Source organism: Haemorhous mexicanus, chromosome 3, assembly GCF_027477595.1.
Source record: "Haemorhous mexicanus isolate bHaeMex1 chromosome 3, bHaeMex1.pri, whole genome shotgun sequence".
NCBI lineage: Eukaryota > Metazoa > Chordata > Aves > Passeriformes > Fringillidae > Haemorhous > Haemorhous mexicanus.
Window position 1 is genome coordinate 55,367,212 of NC_082343.1, and position 20,684 is coordinate 55,387,895.

The 20,684-nt window shown below is 42.6% G+C and overlaps 1 protein-coding gene across 1 annotated transcript in view; it reads left to right on the top strand.

The window, feature by feature from the left end:
- Nucleotides 1-4,911: 4,911 nt before the first annotated feature.
- Nucleotides 4,912-20,684, top strand: part of EZR (ezrin) — a 36,932-nt gene continuing 21,159 nt past the window's right edge. The window contains exon 1 of the mRNA XM_059841891.1: nucleotides 4,912-5,072. Within this exon, the coding sequence (XP_059697874.1) occupies nucleotides 5,061-5,072 (12 nt within the window). The 5' untranslated portion in view covers nucleotides 4,912-5,060. The remainder of the gene's footprint in view (nucleotides 5,073-20,684) is intronic.

Genomic DNA, 20,684 nt, shown 5'->3' on the forward strand with positions numbered 1-20,684 from the left:
TAAGACTACTCTCATGGGAACTGAAAGCAAACTGTTTGGGACTTCTTAAAACTTATTGAGAAGAAACATAATCTCCCTTTAAGCTTTTCTCCCCTTTTATGAGGGGTAATAACCAACCAGATAAAAGCCTGAAGTCTTGTCTGATTATTTTTCCTTCTTACATTTTAAAATAATCCTTCATAAATTTCATCATATATACTTTTCTCCTTGTAGGGCTCCATGATAGTCAATCAAAGAGTCAAATAATCCCAAGGACTACTTGGGGGTGCTGCTGGAAGAAAAATTGATGATTAGGATCATCAATTAGGAAGGCAAAAATAAGGGTCTCCCTACATGTAACCTCTGGATCATTGAATGAGGTTTATTTCCAGGCCTGAATGCTCCTAACTTCTCGTTAGTGCAAGAAAAAAAAAAAAAAACAGCCTATGCTTACTGAAAAAAAAATAGCAAAACAACCAACAATTGAACCTGGCAACAGCAGCTTTTCATGTAGGAACAACAAGCAACTGAACTTGGCAGCAGCTTCTCGTAGGAACAAGCAAAAATGAGCCACAAGCCTTGCACTCTTTTACACCATTTATCCCCTATAAGAAACCCAGAGAATGTCTCAAGAGGCTTTGCCAATAGATGCTGGTCCACTGTGACCTCATTCTGTCAGGTTTTCAGTAAGCTCAGTGTGGGTAGTGGGGAAGTAGCTCTCAGTGCAGAACTACAACTCACCATGTCCTTGGTCACTCTTCCTGAAGTCTGACGTTTCAGGCATTATAATGCCAAAATTTCAGAATGTGCAATGGGTAATAAGCTGCTTATTCAGTTATGCACAATGAAAAAGAAACCATTGTCAGTAATCCCATGTGGTTCTTTTTTCTTTTACAGCTCTTCCAGTTCACAAAGAAAATCAAAGACTCTTGACTGTCCTACATGACAGCAAATCTCCTTAAATCTATATATGTCTCAGAATGTGGCATCCTTTCCATTAACTACTCTGATGAACGTCCTTTCTTCTAGCTGCTATACTAAATGCATAGTCTATGAGTTGTCAAGAGGACAGAGTTAGCTACTATAGGTTTTTGTTAGTAAAGAATCTGCAAACAAACCAGCAAAGAATCTGCAAAACTCTTCCGGCTATGCCTTGCCTAACCTGGATGAAGCTTTATATTCAGAGAAACAGGGAGTTTAGGTCTGTCTGTTCTTGAGACTATTGATTCTGCATGAGCAACAAAGAAGGATGGATTTAGGGCATAAGATTCCATGTTTCCCAGTTCCAGGATGATTTGACTTAGGAAGTTTTATGTTGACTAAAAATTGGCTTGCATGAAACCTGTTAAGCAAATGCCACATTAGAGCGATAGGGACTTGCTTGAGAAACCCAGGCAAGTACTTGGAATTCATAAATGATCCACATCAAGTTTAAATGTTATTACAGCTTAAAGTATAACAGGAAAATCAAATTGGTCTTCTCTCTAAAACAGGGAAGGCAGACTTGATGAGGATGACACAGTCTGGTTAGGGGTCAATAAGTCACAGGAACTGTTACAGGGAAGAAGACAGAAACTGGGTTCTGCTACTGACCTGCTGAGCAATCGGGATTCTTTCGTCACCTCCTCTGCCTTATTAATTCCTGTAAATGGTTGGTAATGCTATCCTCTTAATAAAGCAGGTTAAGAGTAAGTGGTGGATCAGAGCAGATCTTAATCCTGTGACTTAAAGGCTTCATTTTGATTTGGGTCTTATGCTTAATTGTGAGGTCTGACCGAAGATGATGTGGTTAGGGTGGCCGTAAAAGCTCTCTCTTGCTTAGCTAATGCTTAAATCTAGAAGTAACCAAGTTCCATAGAGTTTTAAGGTGGAATTTTCCCCAGATTGCATATTTGTATCTGTTTTTTTCTATATTTGTACTTCTGCCCCACGATGTCTCAATGTGGGTTGATTGTTTTGTGCCCATTTCATGCCTTCTCCAGTATTCCATCATACACACTCCAAAGGGGATCCAGTCTCTAAGCATTCTTAGACAATGCTTATCAGTATTATACACGATGTCCATACTCTCAAAATCAATATACTGATTTTCAGGGCACTCACAGGAAATCCAGAGAACTGTGGGCTTTTCCCCCCACTCTGGAGTAGAGGGAAACTGGTATGTGTCTGGAAAGGATGAGAAGGCTTCTGTATAAAAGGGAAGAAGGGGCTTGCATTATATACGTTCCCATACTTCTAGGGGAGGAGGTGGGGAGAGAAATAAAAAGGAAGGAGCTGAGTGACCCAGCTGCAGAAGAGTTTCGTACTGTCACAAAGACACCTACCTAGCCAAGTCTTCAATAAGGTATGGAGCTCTGCAGGCAAGAGGGTTTGAAAACACACCTAGCACGAGGCAAAAGCCCGGGAAGGAAGCAAAGGCTGTCTAAAAAACACTCCAAGCTGGCAATTGTTCTGGTTCCTTATACTGAAGACAATTCTTCCTGTGCAAGCTCAGTATGTTCACAGTGGCTGGTTTTGGGTGGAGCGGTATTGGGCAAGCTGGTAGTTATGGATGCCATTGAGGTATCTACCTTTCCCCATGTATTGCAGGTGACTGTGGGAGAATGGCACAAGTTTATGTGCTGTGGCAAACAGGAACCTAGAGATTGTACGTTGCCACACTTAATTATTAGTCACCTAAATTCCTTTTGCCCCTAGGTTTGTGTGTTTAGGAAGCAATGATAAGTGTTAGGAAAAAACAAACCAAAACAACAAAAACCCAACAAAAACAGGGGTTTAAGCTTGGATATGTAACTAACATATGGAAACAAATACTTACCTGAATAAATATGATGTATTAAATGACACATCTCTCTGACATGGAGTTTCTTCAACATGAAACCCCAGGGTGATGGTCTCTGAACTCATGTTGAGCTATGGACAGGAAAGGATTTTGGGAATGAAAATCACCCAGAATGGAAATGAGTTTCCCATTAAATCCATGCAATGCTTTGTTTCAAGGGGATGCAGACACACACACACACTTGTTTTGACTTTTCTGTTTCCAGTCACAGCCAAAATCTGGATTTTAAAACTATGGCATGAAAATATCTCATCTCTATCCTTTTCCCCCCAAAAATAGTCGTGTCCCCCCCCCAAAATATCTAAGAACGTCACTTAGGGTTCTGAGTGAGAGCTGCAGAAGCTGGGTTCTTACAGCACTTCCTACTTGGAACAGTTATTCCTTGTGCTTGGCAACCTACCCAAAACACTGTGATAATTTGGTCTGGTTCATTTCCAGTGTCATCCTGCTGAATAAAGCATGAATCCCACCATAAACTTATTGCTTAACAGAAGAGCGTAGAAAGTGTCTTCATAAATCATACATTTGTTAAATTAACCCATTCCAACTGAGTGTCAGCTTATTTTGTTAAATTAACCTGACCCAAGTAAATCTCAGTGGAATTGTTTCAACTGAAAAAGGAGGCCATATCTGTTTCCCAAGGACGTTTGATCCCATGGCCCTTTTCTTGGAAGCTGTTCAGCTTAGACTATTTCTTCTCACCTGCTGTTGCAAGCTGCCACCCCCATGGCTCTGTTTTGATGCTAAAGCCGCCTCTAATCTCCAAGGATCATGCAACAGGAAAGGAATATTACCATAAATTCTCTCAGTCTCCATCAGGGTTCCCCCTCCCCTTTCTTTCACAGACCTGACACAGTAATGATTCTTTTATTTTAATGTGGCACAACCAAGTGCTGCTTGGTGGACTCTGTGGGGGAAGACACCATTTGGAACTCTGCCAAAGCAAGACTTGTATTGTTTGGGCTACCCTTTTTGTCACCATCCCTTGATATTTCCCAGGCTCTCTCCTGCCCTATATATTTTCCATGTAGTGGGTGTTATTCTCCTTGTTCTGAGCCTCCCTGTTCCCATCCTATGTCCTATGCCAAATAGAGAGACAGTGGTTGAAGCGGGGTGTTGCAGACGGCAGCTTGGGGACAGGCTGCACAATTTCCTCAATCTCACAGCTCAACTACGTGCCATTGCTGGCACAGTGGAAGAGCTGTGTCCTACAGGCCGGTCGTTGCCTATGACTATGTAAATCAATGTGCTCTTGTGACCAGCCAAGCAAGGAGATGCAGTGGGAGGCCAGCAGCTCCTGGCAGACACTATCCGCAGAAGTGCATTACACTCATGGGTGAGGAGGGAGAAGGAAGAAGGGGCAGAGACACAAACTTTGTTATCTGTGCATGTTTACTAATTGTTACGTTACTTGCATGAACTTTTTTGGGCTTTACGAAAAGTCAGAACCATCTGAAGTATACTCTATAGTTTCTGAGCTTAGATGGATTATCAAAGTATTCTCTTTTGCTGACATTGCTGAAAATATGCTTTACTACACAAAGCAAGCCTGTGTTTTGTTAAGTAATCATATTTTCTGACCTCACACTTCAAGAAACAGCAACTATTACAGGCCATCCCTAAGGCATCACCTCTGTGCCGGACGCACGCTTTACCCGTGCCATCCACCGGCTTGGGAAGCGCCGACCCCGGCGCGGCCCCGGCAGGTGCATGGCGGTGCAGGGCAGGGCAGGGCAGGGCTGCGGGGCCGGGGGTCTCCCGCGGGGCCGGGGCCGTGCGCGGAGGGGCCGCACAGGCCCCGCAGGGCCCGGCCGTGCCCGGGGGTCGGGGCGGCGCCGCCCCCGCGCGCCCGCACCTGTCTCCCTCCCGCCCGCCCCTCACGGCGAGGGGCTCGGGGGCTGCCGGAGGCTGCGGGCCGCGGTGCCCCCTGCGCGCCGGGGACGTCGAAGCGAAGCCGGCGGGGGTGCCCCGCGGTTGGGCGAGGCCGGTGCCGCGCTCGGCAGGCGCCGGGGGGAGCGGCGGGCAATGGCCGGCGGCGGTGAGTCACCGCCGGGCCCCACCTGCCGTACTTAACCCGCCGCCGGGCGGCCGGCGCCGCACTCGCGGGCTGCGCTGCCGCCGTGGCCGGGAGCGGCTCCTTCCTCCTCCACCTCCTCCGCACGGGGCGCTCGGCAGAGGCGAGGCAGGCGCTGCATGAACGTTTGTGTCGGGAGCAGCAGAAGCACCAGCAGCCCTCAAAATGCCGAAGCCGGTGAGCGGGGCGCGGTGGGAGGGAGGCGCTCCGCGGGGCCGCACCGGGGCCCGCCCGCCCGGCGCTGGGCGTCGGGGGCTCGCCCGAGCCCGGGCGCTCGGCGGGGCGGTCACCTCCGGGTGTCGCGGCGCGGGCTTTTGCCGGGCTGGAAGGGCTGAGTCCCGGTCCCTGCTCCCCGCGACTGGACGGGGCGTTTTGACTCCAGCGCCCGGGGAAGTTCTGCGCGGCGCCGGGAGGGAGCGGCGGGCACCCCGCTCGGGAGCCACATCAGCGGCTGCTTGGAGCGGGAGGGATCGCTAGGGCGGCTGCCGGCGGGCGCAGGGCCGCGGGCAGGACGGAGGCGCCTCGGGTAGGCTAGAGGATCTCCTGGCCGTCCCGCCGCCGGGAAGGGGAGCACGGAGCCCCGGATCTCCGTGCTCCAGAGATCAGGCGGTGCACTGCTCCGTCTTGCAGCGCTTCCGTGCTAGACATGCACAGAGCTCCCGAGTAACTCTCGAAAGAAGAGCTTTCATCATGCTCCCGCTTAACGAGAAATGATTCAACTGCGCCGGCTGCCATTTAGTATGCTTGTGGCCTATGCATTTATCTACAGGAAGCATGTATGCATCTGTAAACATAGGAAAAAATACTTGTTCCCTCCTTGTTTTACGATCTAAAAACGAGGGACTCTTAATAAAAGTTCTCCATACTGGTCTTTACCAGTCATTATCGAAGACCTGTTTCCTTTTTTGGTTGAATTTTTTTTTTTTTTCAGTTGAACGGTCTTTTTTATCCCTCCTTTCTCTTGACACCACCACCTCCTCACCGCCTCCTCCTCCGACCTTCTAGTGGGTCTGTTTGTTTTATTTTAAAGTCTGCTGCTACTGTGCCGGTTAGAGACGGTAATTCCCTTGGGGAGCCAACTGCCTAATGCGGAGCTTTGAGCAGTCGTTGGAGCAGACGCACTTTTGAACTTTGAAGAGCATAATCAGAACAGATTGTTGTTACTATCTATTTTCAATAGAGGCGATATTTCTTAAATTGCAATGCAGTGAGGGACTTATGTGAGTATTAGCTCACTTAAATGAAATGTGAAATAAGAGCAAACAAGCTTATCTTGGTGGTAATAAGTAATTGATGTTTTATCACCATAACGTTAAAGTTAGTTGAACTTTTTTTTTTTAAAGCATTTAGGTTAACTTACATAACAGTTTCTATAAACCTACCAAAAAAAAATAAAAAAAAAGCCAACCCAACAAAAGACAAAAACACTCCAAAACCAAACTGTTCTCAGTCCTAAGAACTGATAAATCTTCAGTCTCTCTAGTTGTATTTCATCAGTAGGAGGTGATATATTGTTGCATATAATAACATCTAACTGAGAGGGCCCTTCTGTAACTGGGGAAGCAAATATATAATTTATAAAGTATGGATATAAAAGGTTGTGTGTGAATAATCTCTTTCTGCCTTGTTAGCTGTTTGCTAATTACAGAGTGCTTTCTTGAAATATCCTGGTTAGAATAATCTCAAATCCTGGTTTAGGACTAAGTTGCACTGGAGCCATGGATAGGTGTACAAAAACTCTTTAATCTCTTAAAAAAATACAGCTGTGTTTATCCTTTTTCTTGGCAGTGCTAGGTTTGTATTCCCTCAGAGATGGTGATTTTTCTTTGTTTCTTAGCTGAGTAGCCAGTGAATAACAAAGGTGGATGGGGAAGGACAGTAGTACTGTAAAGACTTCTGAGATGTGATCTACTGGCTGGGATTTATGGACAAGACTCTGTGTCAATACTTTGTAAATATAAGCTTTTTTTCTTATTTAATCTGCTGTTCAGTGGGGCTAACTGCCACCTTATTGTAAATGGAAGAGAGGAATTTTGCAGAGGCTATTTTAGTAAAACACACTGTTCACTCTGTCTGCTTTAGACTGAGACTGGATTTGGATGCTTCCCAACTCAGCTCATTATTCTTAATACAGCTAAATAGGATTCGTGTCAGTTTGCATGGAGAGAGGATGTAAAGCTGTCACTCCAGAGGCAGAACTGTGCTCAGGACGAATGTGACAACAGCCTTTGGCATGTGTGAGGAATGATAGCACGACCTCTTGGGATCACAGGGAAGCAGTATGTTTCTGCTGGGTATTTAGCATGGATGCTAAATATTTATTACCTGTGCTTGTTTGCATGTGTCTTGTCTACATGGCATAAGTAAATACGGTATTGCTTGGCAGACTTCATGCTGCTGTGTGAAGTCTCACACACTGGTCATCAGTTATTTACAAGTAAATAACTGATGACCAGTGTGTGACAGAAAGCAAAATTTTGGCAACACCTTCCCCTTTGGCCACTCCACCTACAACCCAATTAGCTAAACCTTTATATGAAACTGTTGTTTTAACAAAAATTATAAATGTGCCCACAAAACTTACGGATCATGTTTGTAATTTATTATTTCACAGTAAACAATTAACAGTAGGACATTAACAGCAGGACATTAGTAATTAACAGTAGGACATTAGTAATTTTGTATCTTCATTGAGTACCAAAGTGAAGTGCTAAAAAGCTGCCTTCCCGAGTCTGTGGTAACATTTGGTCACAATTAGTTGTATCTGAGGCATATTTACCATGCTCAAAATAAATGTTAGTAAAAGTCCAGAAAATAATACTGAAATAAGTATATTTGTTAATATAGATACGTGTTAATATGTAATTTAACACAGCCATTCTGCCATGTGTAACAGTTACAAAGTAATGAGATCTCTCCAAGGTAAGCTATAAATATATAACCTATACCCAGTTCATGAGGTTTATGGCTGGGAATTCATCAACAGTTCAGATGCATGATTTCTATCCAGTCTGTACAGAGGTTCATTAGGCTTTACAGGTACTGAATTTTTTTGCAAGGGAATGCAAAAGGTGTCATTTTGTCCAAATCTTGCTGTGTTATCTGGAAATGAGTGAAATGGTAAATAAACATACTTACTCAGCCTTGCTTCATTTCATTACTGGAGTGTCTGTGTGCTCTGTGCATTTTCCCTGGATTCATGGTTCTAGTTTATTTCTGATGGTCTTTTCGGTGGATTATATCCTCTTGCAAAACAAACCAATCTAATAAATTGTGGCTAGAACAGCATGGCTGCGGGCTAATGAACAGTGCTTACCGAAGGAGAAGGAAATGTGATCTTGGGTCTATAGAGTTGTTAATTTGATCTGATCTACCAGCATTCGTGGTTACTTTATTGAGGGTGGATTTTTTTTTTTGTTTGGTTGGTTTGGGTTTGGGGTTTTTTGTTTCCTCTTGGGGGGAAAAAAACAAAATGTAAAGCTTCACAAGAAAATAACTTAGTTTTGCAGCATCGCATTTGGTTGATGTGGTGTCACACAAGAACTTCTAATACTTGTCTGAATGTGTCTAAAACTGTGTAAAGAGAGTACAGCAGTAAATGCAGTCTAGCAGATTTTGGTCCTAGAGAGAAAATAGAAGTGAATAATATCCAGAGGCACCTTTTTTAATGCCTTTATTAAGGGCCTGTGGTCAGAAAGCTGAGCGTAGTAATGAAATCTGTTCATGTCATGCTGCTTGGGGGGAAGTATTATTGATGCAGAGGGCGAACATATAAAGGGGATTGAAGGACTGGGGTTATAAGCTCCCTTTGCATATAGTTAAACTTGGAGGGGTGGGGAAAGAAGGTCCCTCACTAAATAGGTTAGAAGGAGATGGATTAATCAGTGGTAGTATAACTGTCCTGTTGTGCATGTCATCTGCAATGCATGGGGCTTCTCTAACAGAAGGCATTAATAGAAGGTTCTAGTGAGAGCTTTCCTTTATTGTAGGTACTTACCTGTGCCCAGGACAGACAAATTCAAAGCAAAACCTAGAGAGTGGGTTTGGGATGACCACAGACAAAATTCCGCCTTAAGAGGGTGCTTGGCTATTTCAGCCTGGTAGAATTCAAGGAGTTATCTCTTCCTTTACCTGTGTAGTAAAATGTAAGGAATTTAAATGACAAAGAGGAGAAAGAATTGCTTTAAGCACAAATTGTGGTTTGAAAGACTTTTAACTTTTAGAACAATAAAGCATGTATGGGGGGTGGGGGAGGGGGTTGTGAGTGGGTAGGATTTTTTTTCCCTTCCTTGTTGATCTTATTAGAAGACTGTTCCAAGACCTACCATCCTTAAGATAAAATTTGACAGTACAAATTTAATGCTGCTGCCTGTAGGAGTGGGGAGCTGGGACTGATGTCTCAAAAGGGTTTTCCCAGCCCTGTGTTGTTAATAATGGGCTGGTGTGTGCTAGGCATTAAGTGGTTAGACAAGTCCTCCATACCTGTTTGATGTTGAATATACATGCATGCTGTCTTCAAGTTGTTTTTTCAGAATACAAGTCTTCTGCCAAACCTTTATCTGTCCGTGAGCAGACTATGGCATTAAAATTTAACAAGTTTTCGATAAGCTGGCCAAAAAAAAAAAAGCAATTGCAGTGACAGGAATTAATTTCTAAATATAAACAATTAATATTATTAATTGTTCCAAGATCTTCTCAATTTATTCTTGACTATGCGTCTTCTAACTACATAGAGTGGTTTTATCTCAGAGCTCTTTACAGCAGATTCCTGTAAGTGGACTGAAATAAAAATACTTTTTCATATCTTTAAGTGTTCACAATCAATTAAAATACTCTTAGCTTATGGAAGGCTATAGATTTAGTCAAGAATAAAATATTACCCTTGTAAGCACCAATTGCACTCCATCAGGTGATACAGTGTATGGTATATTTGACACCAGGAGATGTATACTCACTCTGGGGCAAAATGGAAACCCAAGGAAGCTTCCATTTGCCAAATGCCATAACGCCCTTACATTTGCCAAATGCGTCACTCACTGCTGCAAAAGAAAGGTGGAGGATTCTATGAGTACTAAATTTAAGGAGGTGAATAAAGTTATAGGAGAATGAGTTCACAGTTTGCCAAAACCCTTATTTACTGTGTGAGCTGAGTAAGCATTTCCGAGGGCAGGTTTTTGTGGGATGTTAGCTGCTACAGAGAAACCAAGGGTGTTAACTGTTATGTTAGTCACTAATTAAAGAATTTCTTAACCTTCTTAAAGGTCAAAAGGAGGGAGATAAGCCTTCCTGTTCTGTTCTCTTCCTCCACCCACATGAACATCTTCCTTTGTCCATGAAAAAAAAGCTGTGATATGTCAGGACTTTTTGAGAATAAGACTTCTTGATGACCACTGAAGATTCCCACATCGGTGTCATTCTTGTTTGGCACCCTGTGCCCAGAGAGCCTTACATGCACTGTAAATCCCATAATCACTCGATTGACCTTGGTGGAAGGCAGCGCTGCAGGATCACTGAACCACGCTGCACACTGTTAAGTAATGTGCTTTAGCTGTGTTGTGTGCTTGCTTTGAAGCCTGGTTTCTGCAACAGATAACATTTACCCTGTGAGCTGAGAAGTACGGAAAACAGCAGTGTATGCACCTAGGAGAGCGGAAAACTGTTCCTGTATGAGGCTGGAAACAAGGCATAGCTCAGTGTAACATCTAACCATGCTGCCTTCATATTGCACGTCTGTTCAGATCCAGATTTTATTTCTCTTTCTAGTTCCTACTTCATAGTGGGGAAATTCACTTGCCTTCTCTGCATCTGCTCTCATCTTTCAGGTGCTCAGCTGAGGCTGATGGACACCTCATAGTAACAGCTGTCCATTAAGGAAAAATCCTGACTCTAAGAATTAACATGCAGGACTCTGCTTTCTAATTGAGTAAATAATAAAAACTCTTGCTGTTAACCATGGACTTGTATTTGGCTGCCTACTGCATAGGCTCAGTGGAAGAGGTACTAACTCGCCTACACATGGCCTGTAGACTTTTGCTTTCTTTGAGAGGGGAGTGTGTGATTGCCCTGTTTGGTTTGTGTGCATTTACTTCTCCCTCTCACTTTCACAAGCAAGTGCTGTAGCTATTGTGTAAAACTGAGGTGTTACTATCACCATCTCTTCTTTTCTTGTTTTTGCTTGAAGAAGTCCATGCTTGCTGTAGTTGTTCTAACCTCAGTGTGAAATGAGTGTGAGAGAACTCTCTGGGGATGAGTGGATGGATGTCCTGTTGCTGAATCTTGAGCAGGCTTACAAAACTCTAGAATGGCTCAGTTCTGCCAAGAGACCACTGCTGCGTAGATGCAGAGAGCAGGTCTGTGAGCTGTCTGCTACCTGAAGAAGCAGAGACTAAAAAAATCTCACTTTTGAACCCAGGCACCTCAATTTAGCCTGTGTAGCCCAGTAGATGACTTCAAGCCTGTACTGTAAGTTCTGGTCTTCAGAGTTATTTGTGGGAGCTAAAGTTGTTCTTCAACACCTAGCTGAGTACACTTAGGTGGCTTAACTTTTTGTTTCTGTAGAGATAAGTGATTGTACAGAGTTCCTGCTGCACAAACTGTGGTGTGTGGTGGGGTGATTTGCATAATTGATACTCAGTGATCTCAGTGTGGGGGCGGATAGATCTTCCTCCATAACAACTGTCACAGCTGTGCAGACAAACTCTTGAAAGGTACTTTATCTGCTGTCACTGTGCTCAAAGTACACTTTGGGGACCACTGGAGCATATTTGTTTGCCATCACACATCAATAGTGAGGGGAGTGGAAAGAGTTTCATCTCAGAAGCCCTTAAGCTGTTTTACAGGTTACGAAGGGGTACTTTGCCAGTTCTTGCAATCACTTTTCCTTTATGATTTGTAACTGCTCAAGAGCAATACCTTTGTGCTTAGGTGACATTCCAGGACTTGCCATGACCTACCTTTATCTGGGAGCAAATAGTACCTGTTGCATGCTGTTTGAAGTACCTGCTTGAGAAGTGGAAGCATTGTAGTGTATTGCTCATAGATCAGATTATCAAGCTGTCAGAGGTGATCACATCACAGAACCCCACTAAGAAATTTCACAAATGCCATGAAGTGTGTTCCACTGAAGTCTGTGAGTAAAATGAAGGAGGCTGATATGGAACAGGTAAAACAGAAGGGTGGAATATCAAATAAAAATCTCTCTGACAAAAGGATTTGTATCTAGAATGCAGAATGAACAAACATCATTACTGGGCCTTGTGTGACTTGTTGCACTGCTATTTCTCCCTAAGTAAATGGAGTTCATTTTCCTTCTGCACTTTGATGTCTATATGAACATGGCTGGCCTTGTAGGTCAGGCAGATGCCCTTGTAGCCTAATAATACACCTCTGATGTTGGCCAAAAGCTGATGCCTGAGGAAGAGTATTTCAAAGATACGCACTGTTGCTTTCCTCTGAGGTATTGGAGGTTGAAAAGTCCTATATAATGAGTTACTAAATGGATTTCTGTGAACTTGTCCAGTCTTGCTTCAAAACCCTGTGAACTCCAGCATCCATAGTGTACTTTAACAAAGGCTGTCCTAGATAACCTTCACATTGTTTGGAAAGTTATCTACAAACCTCCTTGCTACAGTGCTACATGAACTTGTCTAGTTCATGTTCCTTGTCTAGTTTGTTCATGTAGCTCAAGAGTTTATATGCTCTTATGTCTTTGCCTCAGTTAATTTTCTTCCAAACAGAGAAGTCCTAGCTAGCTTAGTTGATCCTTGCGTGCTAATTATTTGAGCATCCTTGATCTTCTTCCAGTTCATATCTGATGAAAATACGGCTTTGCATCCTGTAACGTCTCTATCTGGGAAGAGTACAGTTACTGAGAACATTTCTCCAGTAGTTGTTTCTTGGATGCCTTAAACTCTCAGGTCACAGTCCTGTGAGATAGTAAGTCACAGGTAATCCTTGTGTTCTCTCAGCCCACCCTGTTCCATTGTAATGGGCTGCTCTTCCACCCCAGAGGAACAACCACCACAGGGTCTACTGAAAGTGTTGAGAGCTGTGTACTGTCAGGCTGTGTTGCTGCTGTCAGACTTCTGATTCTGTAATGGCACTGGGTTTTCCATGCACATTGCCCTCTAGAGAATAGATCTCTGCATAAGAATTGGAATAAAAGGCACCAATATTGGTGCTCAGGTTCAGGGGAAGCTCTAAGGCTATTGTGGCTTTTATTTAGATTATTCACAGCTTCAGATCCTGCCCTTGTTGTTGTGAGTTTGTACTGAGGAGTTTACCTTTTGTAGAAATCGTTGTGTGTTTGTTGCTTCCAAGTGAAAAAGCCAAGCAGAGGCATAAAATTATGTTTGTGTTCCAGATCAAGACTGTAAGATACTAATTTATTTTTTTCTTTTCTCTCAAGGGGATTGCAGAAGGATGATATTGCTTTATGTAGTGTAAATACTGGAGATGTTAAATTATTTAGAAGATTCTGAAATTATGATGAAACTTGATAAACTATTATTGCACTTGTCTTATGTTTTTGATAAAAGACAGCAGAAGATCTGATCCATTCTGGATTCTGAGCAACTTCTTTTGATAAAGCTTATTTGAGGATTGTTTGTGGGACTTGCTGTAAACTTCATGTGTAAAGCCTTAGTCTCACAACTTCATTATGTTTAATTAGATGCAACAGCTGTCATGATAAAACAGTCTGTGTATGCAGGAGTTTGATCCAGTGGCCTCTAGCTTTCCTCTGTATTTATTCTTTATGTACAAAGGAGCCATTGTTGCTGCACTCTGTGTTCCTAAATCCATCCTAGCATCCATTGAGGGCAAGTGACACATCCAGGCAGTGGTGCTATGTTGAGCCTGTTGTCACTGGCTGTGTGTTTCTCCTGTAAAGAGCAGACTGCTGCTTGTACACAGATATTCTAAAAATGCTAATGGAGTATTATACAGCATCAGAGAGACTTTAAAGTGAACATTAATGTATTTCAATGAAACACCATAAACCCTCCTGCTTCTTCATAATATTGTGTTCAAAGTAAATCATTCTTACATCCCTCACATAGAGTGAGGGCAAGTGTTTTGCATGAAAAACACCTGGGCTCCTTGACTGTACAGGGCTTTGTTCAAGGGCAGTATCCTGAGGCCTTTCAGACTTACTCTGCATTGCTTTATGTCTTGCCAGAACATAGAGCTGTGCCTAGATAATTTCACATTAAAAAAAAAAAAAAATTTAAAGTTTTAGATAGGCCTCTCTCTCTGTTTTTGAACTTGTTCCTGGCTTGAGACAGAATGATGCTGTTTGCTTGTCAGGAAAGAGCTGGGGGGGGGATCTTCAGTGACCGGAGAAGGATTCTTAATTTTTTTTTTTTTTTTCTGGGAAGAATGTTTGCTTGGTTTCACTGTTTCACTGAGCAGTTATTGTTAACTGTACCGAGCTGACCAGAGGTGGAGAATGCTGGAAGTCTGTCTGGGGCCTAGGCATTTGGGAGCCTGGGCTATCAACTATGTACTGTCACTTGCACTTGCCACACCTGCCTGAAATCTTCATGATCTTTTGGCATGCAAAGTGTCACTGCTTGACCTAAGATAAAGAACTGAATTGCAGCCATGGCTGCTTCTTGATTTTTCACACAGATGCCTACTATGCAGTTATTACATGCTGACAGAAGAGATAGCAGGCCTTCATTAAGGGAACTGAGATAGGCATGTAATTTAGTTCGGCAACTTCTGCACATCTAAACATAAAAAAGTTTGAATTTGCATTCTAGGATTATGTTCATGTATAATTATAAGGACAGTTTCATGCTATATTACAAAGAAGAGTTAAGTGGCATGGCTGCAATATTGAACTCCGTGTATTTGCTGTCTTGTGACCTGTTTGTGTGTGTAGGCAGGGAGGGGGAAGGTCATTCTGAAAATTCTACCCACTTTGTTAAAACTGGAATTTCTGGATGACTCCCCACATCTGGGTATCGAAGGTTTTCCTGCTCACGTGAACCCCCCTCCCTCCACTTCATCCAGAAGTCTAGCTTTCAGATTTCACTCCAAAATTTTTCTTGGCCTTCCCTCAAAGTACTTTATTTCTCTTCCGAAAAACTGCCTCAAAAGAAGTTGTGTTTTTCACCGTACATGAGAGCAAATACCTGGGCTCCTATTGCCTTGACTAAACTTAAAAAATTTCAGTTAAGTATAACTGATATAGCTATTGCTCCTTAAATACTGAGGACTAGTACCCCCAAAAATATGATTCTGCAAGCTGTTGCATTAAAGCTGACTGGTAGTTAAGGCTAACAGTAGTACCGGGCAGTTTTAGACTACTAGATTATAGATTATTATATACAACTCAATTTAACCTCGGTGGTATTTCTCCCTCTCCTGGGAAGGTAAGCAAGGTTTTGAGGAACAAAGACCAGCCTACTCGGCTCTAATTTTACCTGTTGCGAATGCAGCAATACCTAACTGCTTCATAGACTCTGAGGAATTCCATTGGAACGTGACTTAATGTTCCCATTTATTTGCAATGAGGAAGCAATGTTTAACACAATGAGATCTGAAATGGAACACGTCCTTCAGTTCACAGAGGGGTATTTTGATTTAGCATGGTATGCTGGGAAACTGGGTCGGTCAAATGGGTGCAACCAGCTTGCCTTGTCAGCCAAGGGGATGCCAGTGAGGCCGTCTCCAATTCACATTTTGTGAGCCGCTGAGACTCTTTTCTTCCTTGTCAGCAAACTGCTGCCCGGTGTGCAAGGGAAGGCTCATGGCTGCTGTGCTGTGCTGCCGCTGCCCTCTCTGAAATGCTCTGTGTTAGGCGGGCAGTGCATGAAATGTTCTGCCATGGGAGTGGGGGAGAAGCATGTGAAAGGCTTTCTTCATTGCTGGGCTGTGCAGTTCTTTCCCATTCTCGTAGGAATCAGATTCTCCTTCCCCCAGAAGAGAAATGGTGGGTCTGTCATTTGCCTTCTCATTTCAGATTCTTGGACATCCTTTAAATCATAAAAATGTAGCACTGGGAAGGACTTGGACCTGTGTTTTTCTGAAGGGTGTGTGGAAGTGGCTATATAATATCATAATATCTTACCACTCCAGCAATTATTGTTGCTTGTCATGTTACCCAGCCTGCAATTAGAGGGCTTTTTGCTGGTTTCCTCCATGTGGGTTTAGAAGTTTTTATAGTCTTCTATATAAAACATGTCATGTTTCAGACAACTCCCATTTGGAAAGGGGTCACTGACGTGTTTCAAAATAAAATCTAGTTCAAAACAAACAGAAAACCCCCACAAACAAATAAAAAGCCCCAAACATACACAGATTTTAAAAACCCCAACTGGCAACCAACCCAGAAACACTTGACCTGTACATCAGTGTAGACTTTCCTTGATTAACCTGCCCCCTTGCAAAAGAAGCATTCAGATTTGGGTGACAGCATTCCATCTAGCAAGTCATTGAGGCAGGCAGAACAGAATAGTCACCTGCTGTAATGCTTCCGGTGACAAATATGCTCAAGAATGTAATTTTCCCCTCTGTAATAGCATCACACCAGGAAATACGGTGTTTTTCTGAGGATTATAATAAACCACATCCTCGTCTACAGTTCTGCTGTAGCCCATTGTTTGCAAGCCTGTAATTTGTTCATCTTTGCCTCTTATCCATTCTCACCTCTCCAAGTGTAACACTTGTAGCTATTTTTCAGACCTATCAACATCCTTGAATTCTAGCACTGTCCTCCCAAAAGTTTTATTTGTTCTTGACTAGGTGCTGTTCATGATCTTGTAAGTGCACTCCATCTTCCAGGGATTGTGAGAAAACTTTGTTTTCTTATTCCCTCAATCGCACCACACTCACATCCCATTTTCAAGACCTTGACTTGACAGGAAAAGGTCAGAGTATGTGTCCTTGCTGTAGTTCCAGCAAGACAAAGGTGCTGAGCCCAGCTGAGGGGGAAGCTGTGTTTTGGCAATCCTGCAGCAGTGAATGGACTTGATAATTTGCTTGATATTCATGACATTTGTCTCCTACTCTGAAAGAAGCTATGGAAAATGTAGGTACACAGCTTGTCATTTGGTTGTAATTTCACATGGCTCAGATTTGTTGTACACCTAGTCTGTGTTGTATGGCACCACATCAAATATGTTATTAGATTTTATTTGATCCATCAGGCAGGTTATTCTGTTGGAGAAGAAACAGAATTGTCTCCAGGTGTTGTGTTCTTGATACGCTGGTGTTCATAAAGTACATTCTTAAGAAGTATACCATAAATTAAACTAATATTTCTGCAGTTGCTTCTGTGTTATGTGTGCTACTTACCTTCTCAGAGTTGTCTTCCCTGCACAGTCTCTGAACCATTACCTGTTGATTTAAGTAACTTGTGGAGGACAGAGGAATGCAGATACTGAAGTGTTAGCAGATTAGCTCTGAGCTCTGAAGCTGCTAGGATTTTTTTCCCTCCTCAAAGTTGAAAATTTTCCCATAAGAGTTTCCAGGAGCTGGGACAACGGTTACTCCATCAGTTAGGACAATATCTTTCTTTGTTTCTGGACCTGGAACCAGTGAACACTGCTGAATGGAATGTAGAAGAATAGAGAGCAGTTTCATTGCTCTTCTGATGCTGCTGCATGAAGTTGTTTTTCCTATTACCAGATACTTAATCACTCCACGCGTCTGTGAACAGCTCTGGTTGCTAAGGTCAAAATGAGATTACTTTGTCCTTGCAGATGCATTGCAGCCCAGGCCAAGAAGCTTGCCTGTTGCTTATTCCATTAGTAGTTGCTGCTTGCCTGGTGAAAGAGTAGACCTGCAGAAGTGAGGATTAATGCTACTACTTTCTCAATACTATTATTAATGCCACTGCATCCTCCTTGTTAATACTTCTGTATTCCTTCAGCACAAGCAAGTCCATATCCATACGGTCAGTGTGTGTGCAAAAAGGCTTAATAGCTCTGCACGCTGTTTTTCATAGAATGTGCTGTGCTGGGCAGTACAGCAGTTCAAAATGTGGCTGATTTGCTTAAAGGTACCAGTGACTCCTGGGATTTCCAGACGTCCAGTGAGTGAAGAAACAAGACATGTCTGTCTAGATTTCTCCACTGCCAATTGCCACCACTTGGAAAGATACTGCACTTGGAAACCTGCTCTTTAGGAGACTCAGGTCTTTCTTCCTCCTTGGAAAGGGGAAGGAAACATTCCTGAGCATTGTCTAAGGCATTTAGACTGCCTAATGACAATGATAAGTGACACAGTTAAGTACCGGTTTGTCCTGTGTTAATGGGTAAAAGTTGGTATTTAGTGCCCTTTATCATATGTATTTACTAAAATTAAATTGTATGGTCTTATTTAAATGACTTGCACAACTTCGTGGTTTCACTAAACTATTTTATTATGCAAGTGAACTATTCGATTACATGTATCAGGGTGCAAAATATCCACAATAGCATAGTGTATCTGAGAGCTGTGGGCTTTTTATCCTGTTCTCCCTGCCCTTTCCCCTTTAGTGTGGGATGTTTTTCAGTGGAGCTGCAATATCTGCAGAGGGATGGTTAACTTCAAAGATACAGTGTTGCCTGCAATCAGACACTGGTTCTGCGCCGAGGTGCTGAAGAATCCAATGTTAGAAAAACTACAGCTGTGTGTTCAGTGTCCAACGCTAAAAACTGTGAGAGGATGAGGTTGAAGAAGCAATGTCTTCTTGGGCTCCTATCAAGGTCTTGGTTCTTCCACAGACATGGTGCCACTCAGCTGCTTGGCAGTGTGTTGCCTTCTTAAGAGAGTGTTCTCTGAATGTTTTTCAAATGGCACTTTAATTTTTCTAGTTATTCTACTGATATGCATGGACTCTGAAAGGTTGCACCTGCCCCACAGATTGATCTACTGACTTAGCATTAGAAAAGATGCTGTTTTATTGGCAACAAAAGAAACAAATGCATGACTTAAGGGCATTGCTAAAGCACAGAAGATTCCATTCTAACTACCATTGCTTTCCATCGTGTTACAATCCTTTAAACTGTACTCTGAAGTTCTCTCTTGCTCTGGCCTTCATCTTCTGTTCTCTTGTTGGAGCTGGTAAGGTAGCTAACGTGTTACAGTCCAGTATGAAGTCATGGAACTGGTGTTCAGTCTTTCAGTGTACTAAATTCTTCAGCTTCATGGAGAGTTTTTCCTTTTAATGTAAATGGCATTGCCTTTTCAACAGCGTGCTTTTTCCCTTCTGGATCAAATTTGTTAGAAATTTTATGCATCCTAAGACAGGGGAAGAAGAAAAACTTTTGTTCTGTAATGCTTTTGTATGCACAAGCAAACCTTAAAGGCCCTATTTATCATTTTGGGTGTGTTAGCCTCAGACATAAAAGTAGAATTATTGATTAGTTAAGGTTGGAAAGGACCTTGAATATAATCTATTTCCAGCCCTAGAATAATAAAGTGTTATGACATTGGCCTATCATGAAAGAAGTTACATCTTACTGTCCAGGATTTTTAGTGTGTTTTGTGCATAAAAGCACATATTTTTTAATATAGCCCTTATTTCATGTATAACAGCCATGTGCTGTTCTCTCCACACCCTTATGCTCTTAAATGAAAACAGCTTTTCATTTTTTGGTTATGGCTTCAATGTTGTCCTGGATTGCTGCCAGGATTTGGTAGAATCTTGTAAAGGACATGCCTTGCCTAGACAGGGTGAGCAGAACTTCACTTGTGAAAGTTGTCCTAACTGTGTCTTCCTCTTTTTGTTGCTCATGGAAATTAGTTTGAGTTCTTGGTTGTTTTCCTCCCCAATGATACCTGAATTGGTTAGCACATCAGGTGTTGATTTAATCATCTTGGCGCCGTGCAGAGTTCCATCTGGTCTGAGCTGAGTGCCAAACTGATCGACTCTCAGTGTGGCAGACATCGAGGTTTCTTCAGGCTGTCTAAACCAGAGTTTCATGTGGGTTAAGCTCTGTTTGCTGCTTTACTAAGAGCTTCTCTGTGGCTAAAACTTGTATGGAGTGGTTGTAGGACACCCATTTAGAAACACTGTTAAAATCATTATGCTCCTGAAGTCAAGGCTAAGGTTTGGAGATGAGAACTGAGAGGGCTTAATAGGGCAGGAAGGAGACTCAGGCAGTCATCAACTCATTGAAGGGACAGAAGGTCTCTTCTTGCTCTGTCATGTGGCTGGCAGTTTGTCTGAGGGCACCAGGGAAATTCCTCTTTGTCCTGATGGTTATGCAGCCATTAAAGAACACAGAAATTAACCTTTACTGCAGGCCACAAGTGTCCTTGGAAGCTTTTTGGATAACCAAGTAGTCATGTTCCTGCATGCTTCTAACTTTAAATGATTGAAGTGGAAAAGCAGATGACTACTGCTTTTTTGGTCTTAATACTAAAATAATTCATGAAATATGTAGCAGCTAAATGCACTAAATAGCTCACTCTCTAGCTGATCCTACAGTCTTTGAGGATTGTAGTAAAACAAGACTAGGGGGTTTAACTTTCTTTACTAGCAGATAACTACTAAGGAGAGATGGAGGAAAATACGTACTGGTATGAGCTGGAATTTTGTACTCAGCCAGCATTCTGCAGGTTTTCTGGTAAGGAGTAAGAAGCACCTCCTTTTAAGTTCTTTAGCTTGTAAAGTGATACTTATTTTACACTTCTATGGTGTTTCAGGCAGAAGTACAAATAACTTGCTCAGCACAAAACTAAGACGATGAGCATATGTTTTCTTGAAGTGGGTAGAAAGGGATTAGAATATGATTAGGGATTTATTGTTGAGAGGGATTAAGCAACAGGTGTTTTTTAAGGTCACATCTTTGA